Genomic DNA, 20753 nt, shown 5'->3' on the forward strand with positions numbered 1-20753 from the left:
GTCAGTTGATAAGTGTTTAATCAGTCATTACTTTTATTATCCTTTTCTTCACTATTTTGTTGTTTCTTTTATATTTGAGTCGCTTTTTACAATTTGTAAGTCAATTGGAGTAAAGAGAGAAAAAGGAAGAATTTTCAAGAGATTTGAAGCAAGATTTGTCAAAGTGCTAGAATGTTGCTGGTGGAATGTCACGAAGATTAATTTGCCGAGACTAGATCAGGAAGAATTTGATGGCGTGCCATATGGATGGAATCTGGATCTAGTTTTTGGAGGCTTTTACCTTTTGTGATCCCGATGTATGAAACAAAAATGATTGTTGTTTTAGTAACTGCTGCTCAGTGTGAAGTTTCTTCGCGAACATTGGAGAATTAAATAAACTAATTCAAATTGTTAAATTGGGTTTAAGAGTTAATGCTGCTGAAGTTAAAGATTGGAAAATGCTCTTTGATGAACAGATAGGAATAACAATGCTGATGCGGAATTGAAGTAATCCTAATCATCGAACTCGTTGGGCCTCAACTAACTACCTTTTGGTGTGGGCTTTGGTCATGGATGAGTTCATGCTCATGTACTCTAATTTAAATTTGGCCCATTGGCTTTCTATATGCATATTAGGGTTTTTATTTTATTTTTTTATTACAAACGATATTACTCATAAAAAAAAAAGTGTTTATCCACCAGAGAGAATCAACCACCTGTTGTATAGAGTTTTTAATTAGCTAAAGGGTGCATACTTTACTTGCACACTGCAATATTTTACTTTATTTGCTAAGACTTTAACGATTGTTTGTTTCTAAGACTTGTGCTCAATATATTGAGTACCATGCGAATTGGTATCTGAATTATTACGCGAGTAGAAATTAAGTCCTTAACACTCATTTCTACTATAAGATTCAAAATTATTCTATTTATATTATTGAGGGGACTTTTAGGTTGAGTTGGACTTGAGTCTTGATGGAAACCCTTGTACTTTCCTTGGTTCGTTCCAACACGAAGTCCCAAAATACCAAAGAATTAGCGCGTCTTAGGAAATACTCTGCTTGTAATAGTGGCACAAAAATTGAATGATTAAGGCAAATTATGGCTTGCCTAAGAGAGACGTGGTGTGGAAGCTAAAAGCTTATCAGTTTAGCATGAGATCAAACTTGTGCATGGTTGCATGGTTTTGAAAGATGAATCATCTGGATTTCCTAAGGGTCTAAGGGTGTTTATACTGGCTAAGGAAGCTCAAATGAAACCTCAAATAACCCCTAAAACTCCAGGAAAGTGATTTCCTAAGGATTCAAGGCTTTCTGCACTTAGAGAAGAATTTCCATGCCTCGTGCAATTTAGTCTTGAATCCTCTCTACCTTGTCTCTCCTTTGCATTGAGTTCATCCTTCCCTTTTGTAGATGCAGGGTCTCTTTCTATCTTTCCTTAGGGAATTCCTTGACTTCCTTGTTTCCTCTCGTTTTGGCTTAGTCTTCCTTTTTCTTTCCTTTGGCACATCTATGACCTTCCTTTTTGGTGCAACATTGAGAACGTCATTGCTCCCCTGAAGATTGAGTCGCGCACTCTGCCCATAGAGCCATCTTCCCTGGTCAATTATCCACGGACGTTACTTTTAACAACGCTCTTCCTTGTTTTCCTTCCTCATTTTTCTGTGTGAGCTAGGAAGAGAAAGATCCATTCTCTCCTCATTAAGGAATGCTTTGCACTAGGTTTTCACATGATCCTGAAGCTTTGGGTTCTTGTTTCTTCCTAAGTGGGTTGGTTTGCTTGTTAAGGGAAAGGGAAACTTGGTTTGTTCTCTCCTAGACCTACCTATGTGGAACTCAAGAATCATGAGCTTGGACTTTTGGTGCTCCAAGAAGCTCAAAGTCTTCCACAATTTTGGTTTCATATAGGTTCGATAATCTTTTGTAACCATCCACACCACAATCCACTTGTCAAGCCCCAATATGTGGCTTGGGCTCATTTTATCGTGTAGCATGGTTAGCTTGACTTGTCTACAATGACCACATCATACTTATGCATGGATTTTCATGGGCTTGTTGTGATCATGCAAACGTCCCGCTCACAGATTATTATTTTATTGGCGTGATGTGATTGTAAATACGCTTCCTTCTTGATTTCGCACCTTTGCATGTGTTTAAGCTTGGATTGGGGCATTTTTATGACAATCGGGCTTTGAGATGTGATTGAGCTTGTATGTGAGATTTTTGGGCCCTAACACATATTTTGTCACTTTAAGTCACATGACTTACATGTGAGACACTTCATGTGTTGGTCGGCTGAGCACCTGAGCTTTGTTAGGCTAATGTATCAAGAAAACATGCACCACATAGAGCAATTGATGGAACAGATTCATTGTAATCGTGACATTTTAGACAAAATATTATTGTTATTGTAGCGTCCTGTATTAATAATATAAGGTCATGTATATATAAACTTCAATATATCATTATCTTATTAAATAGAGACATAACGGTGATAATAAACCTGTTTCATATAAATCTTCCGCAACATGACATCCGATGGCTGCCACGTGGACTGTAGGGTTCATGTACGGTCGATGAAAAGTGCGTGGTGGTTGAACTTGAAAACGTGAAGTGTCAGCATGATTGAGATGGTGCCCACGGAGGCATGTGAGTAGGTCACAGGGAGGATCACAGCAATGGTATGAGTTGGATTGAATGAATGACCGGCCAATCCTTTGAGACAAAGGATTTTTAGAGGAGTTTCAAACAAAAGCGTTCGTGGTCTCTCCCTCGGTCCTACTCATTTGTGTGTTTTTAGCAATGATTCATTCCTACTATCTTTTTTTTCTTTTTTTTATATAAATAGGGCATGGATAATGTTGATATATATATAAAGATAGATAATAATTCTATTAATCAATGGTTTAATCAATTATATTCGTATTAGTAATATATTGGGATACCAAAGTGTTTGGCCTTAGCTCAAATGGAGAGAGAATGTATGACACTAAATTAGAATTACGGTATGTGTTAAAAATTAGATTATGGTATGATCAAGTTTCTTTTTCCTTCAATATACACAATTTGAATAAGTCCACGCACCTCATGTATTAAGTTTTTTTATATTCAGCAACTATTGTTAAAAAATAATTGCATAAATCCAAACATTTATTTATCCAGCCTTGAGGTAGATCGACTGCTACTCCTCTGATAGGAAATAATGATACATCATTCTCATACCGATGACAATTTCGAATAGATAAATACTAATTCTCCTTCTCTCAATATATAGAAAAAAGGAAGTTTGTGTACCAATATCCGCCATAAAGGGATCAAGTCATAACATAGGAGAAGCTATTATCTTCAATATAAAGAAAAAGTCAAATAAGTCCATGCATGGTGCATGATTTAATAAAAATTGTAAAAATTAGGACCGGCACAAGATTTAGAATCATTGCAAGAGAACTTGTATATGCTTAAAAATAATTAAGCTACTTCTTATATTGCCAATTGATTTTATAATATAATCCCAACGTTCTTCACTTCGTCTTTGAGTAATTCAAACTTCATTAGTACATAATTTATTTGTTTTATAGTGTAGCGACTTTTGCACAATGCATGCGCCTTTTATTTTTCTAGCATTAAGGCACATACCATCATTATCACATACTTGTTGAACTTTTGTTGTCATTTTATTTTTATTTAGTGGAGAATTTTCACACAATGACCAAAGTAATTGATGGTGGACAAACTCAGAAGCTAATTTTATCAATTTTAAATCTTAGAAATCAAAATGAAGAGTTATTTAAATCTCAAAAATTATTTTGATTAAAAAACTATCAAAATATAAAAATGTAGCCGTTGCGTTCCATTCTATTGCAAAATGCTCTACTTTTCTTTACTAGAAGTAGAAGACCCTCACCTGTCGTTTGATGCTTTATAGGCTGCCATGATGCCATCCCTTTCTCAACGGTCCTCAAAACGGAGGTGAATAGTCTGCCTTCCATTTCCATGCTTTACTCATACACTCTTGTGATGTATGGTCACAGTTAAATCACGTCAATATTTTATATTAATTTTTTATAAAAATAATTAAAAAAAAATAATAAAAATATAAAATGTTAACATGATTTAACCGTAACCATATATACAAAAAATAACAAAGAAAATATGAAAATAGGATGACAGATAATCCACCTCACCTCGAAACACCCAAATTTCCTCAAACCTCTACAAAATTCATAACTTTACTTTTTCTTTCTGTGGGCCGTGTTCTAATTCACAACTAAAATTTAGCAAATGGGACGGTTTTATACCGTTAAATTATCTCATTGCCCAAAGTTGCCTTTTGCTTTATAAATCTAATGCCTCGGTAATAGGGTCTTCTTTTTTTTTTCCTCTTTTTAAACTTATCGTTATCATCCAACACATATTTTTTTATAGTTTAAATGGGTGCTATTAGTTTATCTTCACTGGCCTGGATAACAAGATAGTCCGATCTTTTATTTATTAAATTGGCATGTTAAGAAAGATAGTAGTTTCTTGATTCAATCATGACCGTCGATTTTTCATACTACTAAGTACTGCTAAAGAAAAATTGTTATATTATAGCAAAATTATGTATCGTTAATTCACATGATGAGAAATGCAAATACATGTATAAAGTATCTTCGATATGAACACACAAAATTTTAATATTAGAACATCATTCACGAGAATCAAACTTAAAATTAATGAAACATAATAGATCACATTTATAAACCATATGATGTGTCACCAATATAAAATAAAGGGTAATGCTATGGAGACCAAAATTTTCAAACCAAATTTGCAAACCAAATGATGTGATTGCTGATGATTGAATTATTACTTAAACGTTGGTTAACGTACTTATTTTCTATTGGTGACAAGACATTTGGTTTGTAAATTTAATTTAAAATTTTGATATCTCTAACATTATCCAATATTATTCTAGACTAAAATAATAATTCAATTATCAATAACTAAATTATATAATTTATAAAAAACGGTTTAAGTAGACGGTATCCTTAAATAACTAAAATGAAACTTAGCTTTAAAAGATTGGAAAAGTGGATTAAAAGGCAAGGAATAAATAAAAGCGAAGAAGAAAAGAAAAGGTGGAGGGAAATAAGATTAAATTGTCCAACGGGTCTCTGGAAAGACAAAGACAACCCACCATTCATGACATGGATTGGTGACAGCGACGTTGTCCTCATCTTTCCTGCACTCTCCAGAAACATCTCTTGATTAATCCACATAAAACATCCATTACCACTAATTTACTAGAAAAAGGCATAAAGGTTAAGGTTAAGCACACACCTTTTGAGAATAGTTCCAAATAATTCACCTACCAAAACTTGAAAAGGATGTAACTCATGTATATTTTGTTTTTCTGCTAGGATGTTTGATTTTATTTTCAACACAAGAAATACAAAAGAAAATCTGTCCGATATACTGAGACTGATTTTTCTTTCGAATGCTGTCGTCTTGTTTGATTTGAATATTCTCTTTTTTATCTTACAATGTAGTAGAAGGATTATTTATTTAATAGATTATATTGAAAAAATTAATTAGGTATGAAATTATTTAGTCATTTTAAAATTATTTAATAAATAGACGAATTATATCTTTTAATTAAATAATTCCTTTTTACAATAATGATCAAACGGTTAAATAATTTCTAGTTTGGTTAAGTTTAACTGGTTCGAAGTTTTCAATCATCAAGAATAATTGAAGAGTGAAATGAGAGTAGAGAAAGGTAAACCGCAAAGATTCTAGCGAGATCCTTTTTTTTTTTTTTTTAATATATATTTTAGGGGGATAAAGAATAAAGGGAATAAAATGCCTTTTCATCATTTCATTTGTTTAGCATACTTTAACATACTTTAACAGCTCAGGCAGACAAACAATTTTCCTTTATAAATCTCACTCCATTTCTCACTCGATCATCCAAAAACCAAACCCTTGCATTCTTTCAAGAGAGAGAAACCACACAACCCCCCAAACCAGAGAGTTCTAGAGAGAGAAACACAAGCCCATGGAGGGTAAAGAAGAAGATGTGAAGCTGGGAGCCAACAAATTCCCAGAGAGGCAGCCCATAGGGACCTCAGCACAGACAGACAAGGACTACAAGGAGCCACCGCCGGCGCCGCTGTTCGAGCCCGGCGAGCTCAAGTCCTGGTCTTTCTGGAGGGCTGGGATTGCTGAGTTCATGGCCACCTTCCTCTTCCTCTACATCACTGTCCTCACTGTCATGGGGGTTTCCAGGGCACCCAACAAGTGTGCCTCTGTGGGTGTTCAGGGCATTGCCTGGGCCTTTGGTGGTACCATCTTTGCCCTTGTTTATTGTACTGCTGGTGTCTCAGGTATACTTCTCCCTCTCTCTCTCTCTCTCTCCTGTTTTTTCTTTTGTTTCTTTGGCTTGATCTGTTGCTTGCTATGCTTCCTTTTATTTTGGTGTTTTTTTGTAAGTTTTTGGTTAAGTAAGTGCAGATATGTACAAGAATATTTGGGTTTTGAGTTGTTTCTTAAGTTGATGTTTGGTTCCCAGGAAAATGAGGGAAAGAAAAGTAATAGTGGAGAAAGAAAGTTTCTTTTTCTTTTACTTTAGCATTCTGAGAGAACCAACTGGAGGATTGGAGGACTTTACTGTTTTACTTGGGTGTGTGAAAATTGATGAAAAATAAATAAACCACTTACCAAAAAGAGAAGAAAAAAGTGAGAACTTTAGATTATTGGGATTAACTGTAAGGGTTATTTTTCTTAAACTCTTGTATAGTTAGCAATTTTTACTGCTGAAAATCAGAGTAGTAGAGTAAAAAAATTTGGATTTGTTAAAGATATCAACTTTGTTACTGATCTTCTTGTTGGATTTACTGGTCTTTATAACTTTACCTCACAAATCCAAATTTCTGGAAAAATGAAAATCTGCATCTTTATTTTGCAGTAAAAATTTGAGAGTGTATAAATTAAGCCAAAAATGAATTCAAATCATATGTTCCTCACCAATTTTCATATTTCGTCGTAACAGTATATTAACCTTTGATATATTGATAATTTGGACAGGTGGTCACATAAATCCAGCTGTGACATTTGGTCTCTTCCTAGCAAGGAAGCTCTCCCTGACCAGATCCGTGTTCTACATCATCATGCAAAGCCTTGGGGCAATGGCTGGTGCCGGGGTGGTGAAGGGGTTCCAACCGAAGCAGTATGAGTTGCTCGGCGGTGGAGCTAATGCGGTGAACCATGGCTATACCAAGGGTGACGGCCTAGGCGCTGAGATTGTTGGCACTTTTGTTCTTGTGTACACTGTTTTCTCTGCCACTGATGCCAAGAGAAATGCCAGAGACTCTCATGTCCCTGTAAGTATATCTCACCTTTGATGATTGAGTACTTGTTTACACACTGCGCTCATAACTATTTTCTGTAAATGTTGTAACTATGCATCTGTCTACTTGTATCATTGTAATGCCTTGGTTACTAAGGCATAGATTTCATTGAGTTTTGAGTATATTGTGATTGACTGTTTAGCTAACCGCCGCTCAATCGTTGTTGCTATTTGCAATATCTTTGGTTAAAAGTTAATGTTTTATGGCTCTGGTACATGATTACAAACTTTTTCTTTGTGCCAAAATTACCATGCCGATTAGTCAATCTTCTCTGTGATTTAGAACACTTTATCTACAATAAGCATCACACGAAACTCTTTCATGTAGTAGCAACTGGTATCCCTATTGCAGCTATGTCGATAAACATGTTCTTATATACGAATGGAAATGCAGATCTTGGCTCCACTCCCCATTGGGTTTGCTGTATTTTTGGTGCATTTGGCAACCATCCCCATCACCGGAACTGGCATCAACCCTGCTAGGAGTCTGGGAGCTGCCATCATCTACAACAAGGGCCATGCATGGGATGATCATGTGAGTAAAACTAAATTGTTTACATCATGAAGTTGCATCGATCTAAATGCACGGGAGAGGATACATGTCTTACATCTTCAATGATTTTGTTGTGTTTGCAGTGGATCTTCTGGGTCGGACCATTCATCGGAGCTGCACTTGCTGCACTCTACCATCAGATAGTCATCAGAGCCATCCCATTCAAGACCAGGGATTGACATGGTAATCCCCGTCGGGCCTTGTTCTCCCCGTCGGGCCTTGTTCTCCCCGTCGGGCCTTGTTCTGTCTAAATGCTGCGATTGTGTTTATTTCGTTCGTTGTGTTTTAATGTCGAGAGTGGAGTATTTGGGGTGCTAATGTGCATATTAGTTATTTATCCTGTTACATTAATGGAAAACTTTATTTAATTTATTTATACTTTGTTATTATGTTAATCCTTACTTTTGCATTGGAAGGCTTTAGGCATTTGTTACCAAGTAATTTGGGACTCGAAAGCTTTATTTAATTCATGACTTGCGTAGCCACATTTATAACAAGAGACAATGCGTCTCCTCTGTCTCGTTTGGAAATGGATCTTCATCAAATCTCTACTTAATCTTTTTCATCAAATAATCTGGATTTTTGGTTACAAATAGGGGTTTATTTTAAAAGTTATAATAACTTTAACCGTTTGATCAAATGAATTATTTGATCCATAAATAATTCATTTCCGTCTCATTTCTAATTTGTTGACACATGGTCCGTAATTGGTAATTTTAACACTGTTACTTTACATAGAATTTGATTGGAAAAAAAAACCTGAAAAATTAATGGTACGTAGACGGAACGGGATGAAACGAAACGAAGGTGTAATTTTTGAAAAAGACATGGGGTATATTTGTCTTAAAATGGTAAAACATTGTGTTCCACAGACGTGGAACAAACCCGTTCCAGGGGGGAGGTGTGACGCAAAAACACCCAAAATCTGTCTTGTGGAACAGCCCGTTCCACCCATTTTTGACGCACCAAACGCGGGACGGAACGCCTCGTCCCGTTCCGTCCCGTCCCGTCCCACGTACCAAACGCACCCTAAAGGCACCACAGCTGATGAAACCCTTCAGCATCCTTCCCCACGGGATGGATCAATTAGATTAGATATTTTCAATCTATCACCGCAGCAACCAACCCCAACCCTTCAACATCCTCCCCCAATCGATCGATATGATATTCTCAAATTTCAAACTTCACACACTGTTTGCCAGCTGTGACTAGATGGATTGATCACATACCGATCGATTAGATATTCCAAATTTCAAACTTCAAACTTCACATGTATTGACGAGAGTAATTTGAAAAGAGAGAAAGGAAAGGAAAGAAAGCTTCGCCGCTGTGAGGAGCATCGTCGGCAGCGATGGGGTGGTGTCACTGGTGTGGTTGCAGTGGTCGGCGGCGATAGGTTGTGTGGTTGCAGTGGCCATCGGCGGTGTGATTCTGTAGTTGCAATGGATAGTTATTGAGTGGGTTTTTGTTTTCTTTAATTTTTAATTTTTCAATTATTTTATAAAAAATTACAGTGTTAACTTTGGTGTTAAATTAATAGACAAATGTTAAAAAATTAAGAAAGAGACACAAAGGAGACATTATAAATTCAGAAAACAGATCCCCGGCCCTTGAAAGCTTTATTTAATTAATGACCTGGTTAACCACATTTAAATTGTTTATAACAAAATCATGCTCAAACCGAGTTAATAACAAGAGAAAATGTTATTGATTCTCTAAAAAAGTTGTTACTTAATTTCCTCATTATTTTCACAAGGGTTAGATGGTTAGACATTAGGGTTTGATGATTCGTTTTGTTTGAGAGGAATGAAGAAAAGAAGAAAAAAAATTATATGTTAAGTAAATAGGTCGAAAAAATTGTTAACGACCGTATTTTTACTTTAAAATCTATTTTGGTCATCAGTAGTTTCTAAATTCTCTTCCATATGTTTTGTTTGTTCTTTTATTGTGTCACCTAAGTTTTCTTTAAGTTCATTCACAGTGGATGAATTTCATACTTACTATTATAGTCTTGAATAAAATGATAAAAAAAGGAACACAACAAAGTCGTTCGGGATGTGACAATCGATTATCACTCATACTATTCAACAAACCACGATTGAATTAAGCATACGGTTGGGAATGACAGAATATCAGAATTATGATTCAGCAAAGGACAGCATAACGAGCAATGCCAAATTTTGTCAATTAGGATCAAACATTGTGACAGCTTACGAGCATTTTCTTTTACTTTAAAATCTTTTTTGGTCATCAGTAATTTCTAAATTCTCTTCCATATGTTTTGCTTGTTCTTTTATTGTGGCACCTAAGTTTTCTTTAAGTTCATTCACAATGGATGAATTTCATACTTACTATTATAGTCTTGAATAAAATGATAAAAAAAGGAACACAACAAAGTCGTTCGAGATGTGACAATCGAATATCACTCATACCATTCAACAGACCACAATTGAATTAATGTACGGCTGGGAATGACATAATATCAAAATTATGATTCAGCAAAGAACAACAGAACGAGCAATGCCAAATTTTGTCAATTAGGACCGAACATTGTGACAACTTATGAGTATTTTCAAAGGAGATGTCAAATTTCAAACGTAAATTTAAATTTGACAGCTTATATAACACTTTGACATCTTTTAAAGTTTTGTTCTCCACCTAATATGTCAAATTAAACTATTATTTTATTATAATAAATGTTTTTTTTAACAAACGATATTTAACATTGAAGGGGAGGAGAGTGAGCTTAACCTTCCAATGGGTTAACAATAATGTAGTTCAAATTCGCCTTTGGTGAGAATCGAACCTTAGTACTGTCACATTCCAGGCTCGACTCTACTGTAGCACGATAGCTTTGTGCCCCGACCACGCTCTCACAGTTTTGTTTCTGGGAACTCACACGAGAACTTTCCAGTGGGTCACCTATCCTGGGATTGCTCTTGCGCAAACTCGCTTAACTTCGGAGTTCCGATAGAACCCGAAGCTAGTGAGTTCCCAAAATGCCTCGTGCTAGATAGAGATGAGAATATACATATAAGACATAGAGGATCCTCACCCTTGGGCGATGTGGGATATTACAAGAACTCTCGCTTACAAGTGAAGAGGAATACCACCAGACCGTAGTATTTAGTGGCATTATAATAAATGTTTTAAAACAAAAAACAATTATAATATTAGTAAAATGCATTTAATAATCAATTAATAAAAGATTTGAAGGTGATGTCAATTTTGGCAACAAGAGTGAGGGCTGCCAATTCATGTCATGCCGCTTTAGATTTGGCTTTTCGTTAAAAAACATTGTTGTTAGTTTTTTTATTGTTAATACTGATTTGAACATTTCTTTTAGAGATGCTCTAAGAGTATACGGTAGATTTCAATGGCTGAGCTTTGGTAATTTGTAGTTGGAGTTAATGCCGTTGAGTGGTGCACTTATAAGATTTTCAGGTAATTCAGATTAGGTTGCATCTTTAGTTGAGATTGAGAGCACCCTTTACACGAATTTAATTATGGCATTTTTCCCTTTCTATTGTTGATTTAACTGGAGGCATTTTATTTGAAGATACCTTGGCATAAACAAGATCCTTAAACATATGTGTCGTGCTCTCTTTTTCCTAGTTCGACTTTTTCTGAGATCCACTGCAATGCAATTTTTTTTTTTTAACAAACTATATTATCTACATTAACAGAGAAAGGACGTTAGCTAAGTCTTACAATGGGTTAGCAAGGAAGTGGTACAAATTCCATTTTGAGAGAATTGAACTTAAAACATATCACTTATCGATGACGGAGAATACCATTAAACTGTAGTATTAAGTGACACATTCATATGTTCTATCAAAAGTTTTTTTTTTTTGAAGGCAGAAAAATTGGGTACCAATAGAGGGCACCCAAAAACAGACACAAAGCGCGGGCCTTTCAATTCTTCCCATACAAAAGCCCAAATTCGAGTAACCCAAACTCTGCTGTCACCCTTTCTCCCACTTCTCCCTCGACATTTTTCCATCTCTCTCTGACGCCACCTCTACCAGGTAACACCGCCACTCATCCTCCACTGCACTTGCTGATTTTTCAGTCTCTAGCTATTTTATCGGAATAAGTTCAATTTTTGTTTTTTTTTTTTCTTTTCATATGGTTTCGATCAGTGCATATCCAATTCTCCGAAATGAACCTTTCTGCTTTGATTTGTGCAGCGAAGTTAATAAAACCCATATAATATAAAGCTTCAATTTTGATTTGAGTTCCAGTCTTTGAATTGTTTTCTTTCAATTTGGTAGCTTGGTAGAGCAATTTGCTAAAGTGGGTAGTTCCTGTTCCCCTCAAATTTGCCGAAAGATTTGAAATTTTAGATGATGTTAGGATTCTGGATATGGGATTTGGTGGGTTTTGATTAGTTTGGCATCAATTAGATGGGTTTTGAGCAATGATGGATTGAATGGGCTTTTGCTGGTTTTTGTGTTTAGTTTATCTTTGGGTTATCTGTGAACTAGTTTTTCTTTTAGTACGAAAATAAAATTTAATTGATGGCAAGGGCAGTTTAAATAGGGTTTTAGTAGACAATGGAACTTGTTTTTCATCAAATTCTCCTTGTTATGTAGTTTTTGTAAGTCATCCAAGTTTGAAAGATGAATTCTTCTTTTAATGATTCAGTTCTGTGTTGAAATCAATTCCCGGTGTTAATCTTCCTTTCGTTGTTCTTTGGATTACAGATTCTACTCGTTTTGCAAACTTTTAAATCTTTAATTTGTTGTAATACTTGGTTGTTCTCTTGATTCCGAATATTTTTATTCTGTTAATTTTTTTTTTGTTATCGCTAGGAACAGCACTTAGTTTCTCTAGCAATGGCTTATGAAATTTTTTCATAAATTGCCTTGCATAATTTAATAATCCTGTAAACTTTTTGATTTATAATGTATATCTTGTTGGAAAAAAAAATTCTCTCCATTAAACTTTGAGTTTCTTCTCTTGGTGGTTAATAACAGATAATACAAACTATAGTCAACCAAACAGCTATTACACTTCTGTGCTAATCTACTGCTTTCTTGTTTCTAGGTAGAAATTAATCATTGGTTGGAGAACCCAAGGGGAGGCAACTATGTCGTTCATGAAGGGAGATTTACTTACGAGAACTAGAAAGCTGGTGAAGGGCCTGGCCAAGGCCGAGCCTGTTTGGCTCAAAGCCATGGAAAAGTTTGCCCCTCTCTTTCTCACCATTTTGTAATTCTTGGAATGCCTTTTCGTTTTACTTATTTGTTAAAAACATCATGTATTGTGAATTTTTCAGGGCACCGCCTGTAACGTTTCCTCGTGCAAATGCAATTCAGAAAATCACTCTCCCAGAGGATGTTTACATAAAGAAGTTTTTCCAGAAGCATCCAGATTCCAAACATGAAGATGCCATCAAGTATGGTTTATCTTTGTTTTTTGGTATAATATGAGTTGTTGTCTCGTTACTGTTGTTTGGTCTTGTCATGAGTTTATCCTTGGCTAGTAGATGTGGTTGGTAATTCAGGATTGAACATGTTGCGTGAATCCGAAGACTTAATAACTTCTTATCAGAAAACGCAGGGCTTATTAACTTATCCGTCATGTTTGAATAGGATTTCTTCTTTTGATCCTCCTCCAGCCCGTATATTTGGTTTGCGGGTACTTGTGTTGAAGGAGCAAGGTGTTGCTGAGGAAGAAGCAATGGCAGTAGCTGATGTATGTATTTGGATTTCCTGTCCCTAAATGTGTGCTTTTCTAAGTTGTTTTCTGACTGATGTTTCACGTTGTCTCCTAGATGGAATACCGGATGGAGAGAAAAGAGAAGAAGAAGGCATATTCCCGCTTGAAGAAAATTGCACGCCTTCAAGGGAAGAGGCCTCCTCCCAACCCATATCCCAGCGCTATCAAGGAAATACAAGCTGAGGAGAAGAAGTTTGTTCGTGACCGTTTTTACAATCCCAAAATTATTCAACTTGTAAGGCAATTGCAAGAGGACAAGGCAGCTGAAGCGCAGGAGAGATTCAGAGCAGGAGGAGGTTCCGGGTAACTTAAAGTGCCGTCTTTTGATAATAATTTAGTTCAGTTAGCTTCCTGAGATTTTTACTGATTTGCTCTAGCTTTTGATCAAATATTAGCCTAGTGTATTGGAAATGATTCTTAGGTACTTCTCATTTGCATCCATTTATGGTCAATGAAATGCTATACATTTGTGAAAATCATGGAATATGAATGCTGCATTTTCCGTTTTCCAGTTTGTGTATTTTTATGAACTGCTTATCCTTCCAGACCACTGGTAACGTCTTTCGTAATCCCATACTCAATAATAGATATTTCCAGTGTTCGAAATGTTAGCCACTTGGTTTTAAGATGCGACTAACAACTCTTGGTCCATCGGTACTTCTCTCTAACTATTTTGCAGTATGGCAATTCAATTGTTATAGAGCTTCGGGTTCATTTCTAATAAATCATTAGGCATGAATCATACCATATTTATCGTAGACTTGCATCCAAACTTGTTGAAGATGGTAGAACTTCTATGCTAGTAAATAAGGGGGCAGTGTAGAACATATCAATGGAGAAGAACCATCTAACTGGGACGCCAAGGTGACTGTTTTCCAACCAAATCACGTTAAGCCATGTGAGCAAGTTAAAACACATGACGTCGGGTAATAGGCTTGACATACCACCACCTTGGCGTCTTGGTTCGACTCTCATGGTGAATGGTTAGATATGACAAAGAATCCAGCTAATGAATGTGTTTTGTATGCGTTCCATTAATGTGTGAAGATTGTGCATCAGCATGTCTTTTATCATTTCATAAGCTGATTCACCGTCGGAAACTAGTGCTTTTTTACAAGTGATGATATTACCAATCTAACGTTTTAGATTGTCTTACAAAAGAACATTTCTCCGAGCGATAAAAGATACACTCATAATAACAATTCATTTGAGATTGACTCTGTTTGAAGTAATATTGCTTGTAAGCGATTCAACTAAAAGTTTCTTTGCCAAACATAATTCAAAGCGTTCTAAATTGCTAGAAAGCACTTTACTTCTCACACATCCCATTTTACTTCTCACACACTCCCTGATAATTTCTGTTTGTTGATCTTCAATTTATCCGATCTAACGATCTAAAATTAAAAAGATATGTGAGAAGTAAAATGAGATGCATGAATATCACACGATATCAATTCCCACCAAAAAATATAAGCTGATAAATTACACCTTCAATTACAATCAACTTCTACCAGTTCAGATTGATAACATTTTAAACTATCTAACAAAAGAATATTTATTCTAAAAAAAAGAGAAAATATTATCAGCGAGATAATCATAAAAGAGGAGAATAACGATTCATTTGAGGTTGCAAAATACTGCCCATAAGCGACCCAACCAAAAGTTCTTTTACAATAAACAAAGTTTATTAAAAATTGATTCTACAACCCGTAAACGCTTTCAAGGTTTTGTTTTTTTTTTTGCAAACATAGTTTAAAGCGTTTTTAATTGCTAGAAAGCACTTTTAGCAATTTCGGAAGTAGTCTCAAATAGATTGGAAACCAAAAGAGGTATCATTTGCTAGTGCTGAAAATAGTATGTATTGGCAATTGGTGTTAACCTAATGGGTGATTTTCCTCCTAAACAATGAATTTAACAACATTATCACACATAACAAGGGTAATAAACATTTTCTAGGCAACCAAACAAGTCCTAAAATTAATTCCTTGCACGCATTCATAGAAGTTGAAACATATTAGATAAGATAGACCAAAATAAAGGGGAAAAGTATGGCCACCAATAAAAAGCAGAGATGAAATAAACATTTAACAATACTATCGGATTCTCTTTGTGGGATCGGATGATTAATCAATCATATCCGTTTATCATATATTATACGATAAAAAATCACTTTGAATTTTTTATTTAAAATTGAAGACAAAAAGTATATAATGAAAATTAGCCGCATGATATACGATAATTGATCTTCTAGATCTTCACGAAGAGGATCCGGAGAGGATCCTCATTCACTTTAAGGCTTCACCAACTCCAACCAACCCCCTAAATAAAAGTATTAACTTTGCTCGGATTGATGATCTAACTTCCAACAGTATTTAGCTCCCTCTATGCTTCCTACATTTAATTTCTTGGGAGACAATTTTCTTCACTACAAAGTCAAATAGCAAATCTAGATGAGCTGCCAAGGCAATGTGGTTGCTTATTCGAATTCATTTGTTCGTAAATTAGACTAGTTTATGACATTGTCTTGTCAATCTATTATTTAGGCCCTTTACAATGTGTAGAAAAATTGAGTTTGACTCTAATTTAAAGTCAAAAATTTTGAGTTTGATTTCAATCTACTAGCAGATGCTATTTAAGTTAGTTGGTCAGAGTAATGTGCTCATCTACCAAGTTTAAAATTATCTACCATTGATTAAATTCGAGTATTTTTGAATATTGAATTGTAAAAAAAAAAGAGTATTTTTGCTCACCAACACATTTATCACTGTTAAATAAATTTAAATTCAAGATATGTACAGTGAACAGACACAAATTTTAAAATTTAAATAACTATCCATCACCAAAGTTGCACATCATCACACATTAGATTGTAATGTTGGAAGATTTTGCCATACAACAATGTTTGTCATTGTTCAATTCGACTGATTCAATATTCTCTATCGTTCTGTATATCTCTTAACTATGTCTTGTGATTTTGAGCAGAGAGGTTTTAGCAAAAATAATAAAAATCTTTTATACACACTTTGCTTGTGAGGAATTGAATTATATAATAAAGCTGTAAACGCATCAACATCTCCGGTCCCATGGGCATTTTTGGGTGTGGGCAGCAATTTAATGCTCGCTTGATCCTACAGCTAGCTAGCTGCAGGTCAATTATTTTGGCGGTAATGCTTTGAAGACAAAATTTACAAATTAAATGATATGTCACTAATACAAATAAACACGATTATCAATACTTAAGTAGTAAATCAATTATCAACTTCCATGTTTTTTAGTTTTCAAAATTTTATCTACAAATTAAGTCCCTTATCATTACCCTTATTTTGGTGACAAATGATATTAATCACTTAGTTAAAAGTCAATAGAAATCAATCATATATACTAAAACCCAGTTCGGGTGGGTACTGTTGATGACCAGTGAGATGACCGCTTTGCCCCTCAGTTTATCCTTGCTTTCCTCCTTTGTGGTCTGCTTCATACAATAAATTTACGGTTTTGCCCTTTTCCATGCGTCTCTTATCTTTGATATGTCCGCTTCGAGTATGAGTAGGGATGGGCGCGGTGCGGTTTGGTGCGGTTTTAAAGGCAAAACCGAAATGAAACCAAACCGTTTGGTTCGGTGCAGTGCGGTTTCAAACGGTTTCGGTTCGGTTTTTGAGAAAAAAATGTACAATTTAAAATATACACTTATTTACGCATAAGACGGTCTTATTTTTCTTATATATTAATTAATGAACATGCAGAAAAAACAGCAACAAGAATGCAGTAAAAACAGCAACAACATTGCAGCAAAACTGCAGCCAAAAACTGCGGAAAAAAAAAACTGCAGCCAAAATTGCTAATTCCTGGTCTTTATCTATGACTCTGCTAATTCCTGAGAAGTGGTCTCTATTTGCGACTCTGCTAATTCAATTACATAACTCAAGCCATGCTTCTGATGAACAAAAATCCTATGAGAGTACCTCTATCGTGACTCTGGGATTTTGTTGCAAGTGTTTTTTATACAGTTATTTGGCTTCATCAATGATCAGAGGCTTTTCTTATAATAAATACCAAATTTGTTGAACTCCAATTTTCATGATACATTAGTGGTTTTTGTTACATTTAGGCAAGCACACAAGGCAATGCCTAAAGAAATTAATAATTTAGAACTTAAATTGATACTTTAAGAGATGAACATGAGTTTTGAGAGAGAGATGAAGATGAGTTTTGAGAGACAGAGAAAGATAAATGAATATAATGACTTGAATAGTGTAGTTGAAGTTGAACTAATTAAAAGTTAAAACATAACATTCAAAATATATGGTGCGGTTTCGGTTTTGGTATGGTACGGTTTTGAAAATCTAAAACCGAAACTAAACCGTTTTCTTTGTTGCGGTTTGGTTTCGAAACCGCAACCGTTTTAAAATCGCAAAATCAAACTGTTCGGTGCGGTCCGATTTAATTTGTGTTTCGATTTCGGTTTTCGGTTCCAAATGCCCACTCCTAAATGTACGAGAGTTTTCTATTTCGTTTAAACCTTTATTTCTTCTGCTCATTCTCTGATCCGTGCCTTATTCTCACTGTTTTTCTTTGATATTGTGGTGTTTTGAACCCAAAATTTTTCGTATTTTAAGTGATATACTACGAGGAAGACATCCTCCAAACCCTCTACATAAGCATCGAGGTAAATCCCGCTTCTGCTCTGCTGCACAAATTATTTGTTATTTTCCGTAATATATTTGATTTCTAGAACTGTAATTTCAGATTATTGCCCCTTTCGATTTTTGTCAGTTTGGACCAAACCCTAACCGTTTGGTTTTGTGATCAGTAGCACTCTTTGTTATCTCACTTCATAAATCTCGGATTTGGCAGGAATTGGAACGGCGCTGTTATTTTTTGGGTGTGTTATCTCTGCTTCTGTTTATCCCAATTTTAATATGTATTTGCAATTGTTGGATTAAAAAGGGTTTGTGATTTGTGAAAAAAGATGAGTCAAGCGACTCCAATTTTTGAAAGTTATCTGGTTTTGGTTTGTATCGAAAACAGGGAACACTGAGAGGGAGATGATGACATAAAGTATTAAGTTTAATTGTGATTTAAATTTTTTTATGTTGTTAGCGGATGAATCCATCTGTTGGTTGAAGTGATAGGTGTAAAAAAATGAATATGCCAAGGTGTAAATAGTTGGAGGTTTATGGTATTTTGCAGGTTTTCTGTTGGTTCATGGTTTTGGTAGTTTTGATTTCGTGAGAGGCATAGAGAGTATACACTGAGACAAATAGGTGGGAAGACAGAACAAGGGAAGGGGAAAATGAGAGAGACACGGGTTGGGCCATTTTTTTTTTATAATTGATTTGGGGTTTTGTTTGGGTTTGGGGTTGTGATGTTTCTGTATTTAATTTGGTATTTCATAGTTTGGGGTTGAGTCGTTATTTTTTTGGACTTTATGATCTCATTTGTGATTATCAAGTGCATAATGGTTAATTGTAATTTTCAAATTTTTATGCTATTAGTAGTTAAAACTAGGGGAATGGCTCCAATTTTGTTAGTCAATTAATTTATTTTTTTGTGTATCTCAAGCTTCTAATTGATTTCCTGCATCATTGCTTAGTTTTATTCACTGAGATTTGAGTGGTTAATTTTTTTTACCTTATGACCTCATTTGTGATTATCAAGTACATAATGGTTAATTGTAATTTTCAATTCTTTATGTTGTTAATGGTTAAAATTAGGGGAATAGCTCCAATTTTGTTGGTCAATTAATTTAATTTAATTTTTGATATATCTCAAGCTTCTAATTGATTTCCTGCATCATTGCTTAGTTTTATTCACTGAGATTTGAGTGGCTAATTTGGATCAAACTCTAATGATTTTCCTTTTCAACAGTTGTGGTCCTCTGTTAGGATTTTCCTGGAAAAGAGTATATTTTCCGTTTTGGTTGCTCAGTTGCTCAATCACAAATTTGCAAATAGCTCTGGTGGTGCTATTATTTTTGGGTATGTTTTCTGTCATTTTTTCCCCTGTTTGATCATGCATTTATGAATGTTGGATTAAAATGTGTTTATTTTTGGGAAGAAATGAGACGGCTAGTTAGAGTTTTAGAAACCTTTGTCTTTCTTGCTTTTTATGGCAATGAGAAGAAGGAAGAAAACATTGATCTTAATTGTAATTTTCAGTTCTTTACACTGTTAGTGCTGAAACCTCTGTTTTGTAGACAAATAGCTGACATGTGAACATTTGCAAATCCATGTTATTTTCTAAGTTGTTTTTTATTTTCCAATGTATTTTTTTCTTCATATGAACCTGGATGAAATGATTGTTGGTGGTTTTTAACCAGATGCTTTGTTTCAAAATGATTAATCCTATTAAGAATAAATAATTGCTTGGGGTATAAAATGTGTATTGTTGATGCTTTGGTCAATCTGACCATAAAAATAGAGTGCATTTTGGTTTCTTTGACTCTTTTGTTTGCTTTGTTTGTTGTTTGGACCTAAGCTTAAAATACTTACACAATACTTGACAAGAAAAATAATATTTAGGATTAGGTTAGTGTTTATGCAATGATAACCATAGACAATTAATTCTCTGGTGACTTATTTCATGCTTTAGTTTGGAAACTCTTGTTTTTGTCATATATAGAATACTAGCACGGCGTGCAAATGCGTTATCGATTGACTTCTAAATGGTGGTTAATTTAGTTTATAAATTTGTAATGCATGTGTTCTCTAACCTTGAGCGACTGTACATGAGGACATAAGACGTCTTTTGGGTGAGAAATCTGCTTCCTTGATATGGGCAGCGAGTCAGTTTGGTTCGACTCTTGATCCGGAGCAGAGACTAACTGTTCTTCACATCCAAGCTCGTCTTGTGATAGGGTCCTTAGGTCTGTACAGAATCTGAACATAGAAAAGCACCCTAGGCATTTTGTTTTGTTTTTCTCTGTACTTGAATGAAATACAATCAGTAATATGTAAGAGAATGGTCGGCTTCAATGAAATGTTTGCCTTGACATTTTGTGCAGTATAATTTCAAAATCATACAACATTCTACGGACTAACGTGACGGTAGGTAAAACTCCTCATGCGAGTCTGGAAGCCCTCGCATTGACAATAATCACACAATGAAT

The 20753-nt window shown here is 35.1% G+C and overlaps 2 protein-coding genes and 1 long non-coding RNA gene across 4 annotated transcripts; all 3 read left to right on the forward strand.

Moving 5' to 3' along the window:
* The first annotated feature begins 5763 nt into the window (after positions 1-5763).
* On the forward strand, positions 5764-8316 carry PIP1 (aquaporin PIP1-1). Of its 2 annotated transcripts, none has more exons than XM_070818620.1 (4): positions 5764-6346; positions 7047-7342; positions 7763-7907; positions 8005-8316. In XM_070818620.1, exons 1-4 carry the CDS (start codon positions 6019-6021, stop codon positions 8106-8108), a joined length of 873 nt encoding a protein of 290 aa, XP_070674721.1. In that variant the 5' UTR covers positions 5764-6018; the 3' UTR covers positions 8109-8316. The 2 variants fall into 2 exon arrangements, with proteins under 2 accessions (XP_070674721.1, NP_001280950.1); NM_001294021.1 differs by having other exon boundaries at positions 5888-6346; positions 7763-7903; positions 8005-8183.
* Positions 8317-11710: 3394 nt separating this feature from the next.
* Positions 11711-14156, forward strand: LOC103404604 (uncharacterized). The gene is made up of 5 exons (XM_008343553.4): positions 11711-11949; positions 12971-13108; positions 13203-13322; positions 13519-13621; positions 13701-14156. Exons 2-5 carry the CDS (start codon positions 13014-13016, stop codon positions 13950-13952), a joined length of 570 nt encoding a protein of 189 aa, XP_008341775.2. The 5' UTR covers positions 11711-11949; positions 12971-13013; the 3' UTR covers positions 13953-14156.
* Positions 14157-18077: 3921 nt separating this feature from the next.
* Positions 18078-20638, forward strand: LOC108172358 (uncharacterized). The gene is made up of 3 exons (XR_001788894.3): positions 18078-18311; positions 18459-18527; positions 19514-20638. It is a non-coding gene; the product is annotated as an uncharacterized lncRNA (long non-coding RNA).
* The last annotated feature ends 115 nt before the right edge of the window (positions 20639-20753 follow it).

The sequence above is a fragment of the Malus domestica genome, chromosome 01 (genome assembly GCF_042453785.1).
Source record: "Malus domestica chromosome 01, GDT2T_hap1".
Lineage (NCBI taxonomy): Eukaryota > Viridiplantae > Streptophyta > Magnoliopsida > Rosales > Rosaceae > Malus > Malus domestica.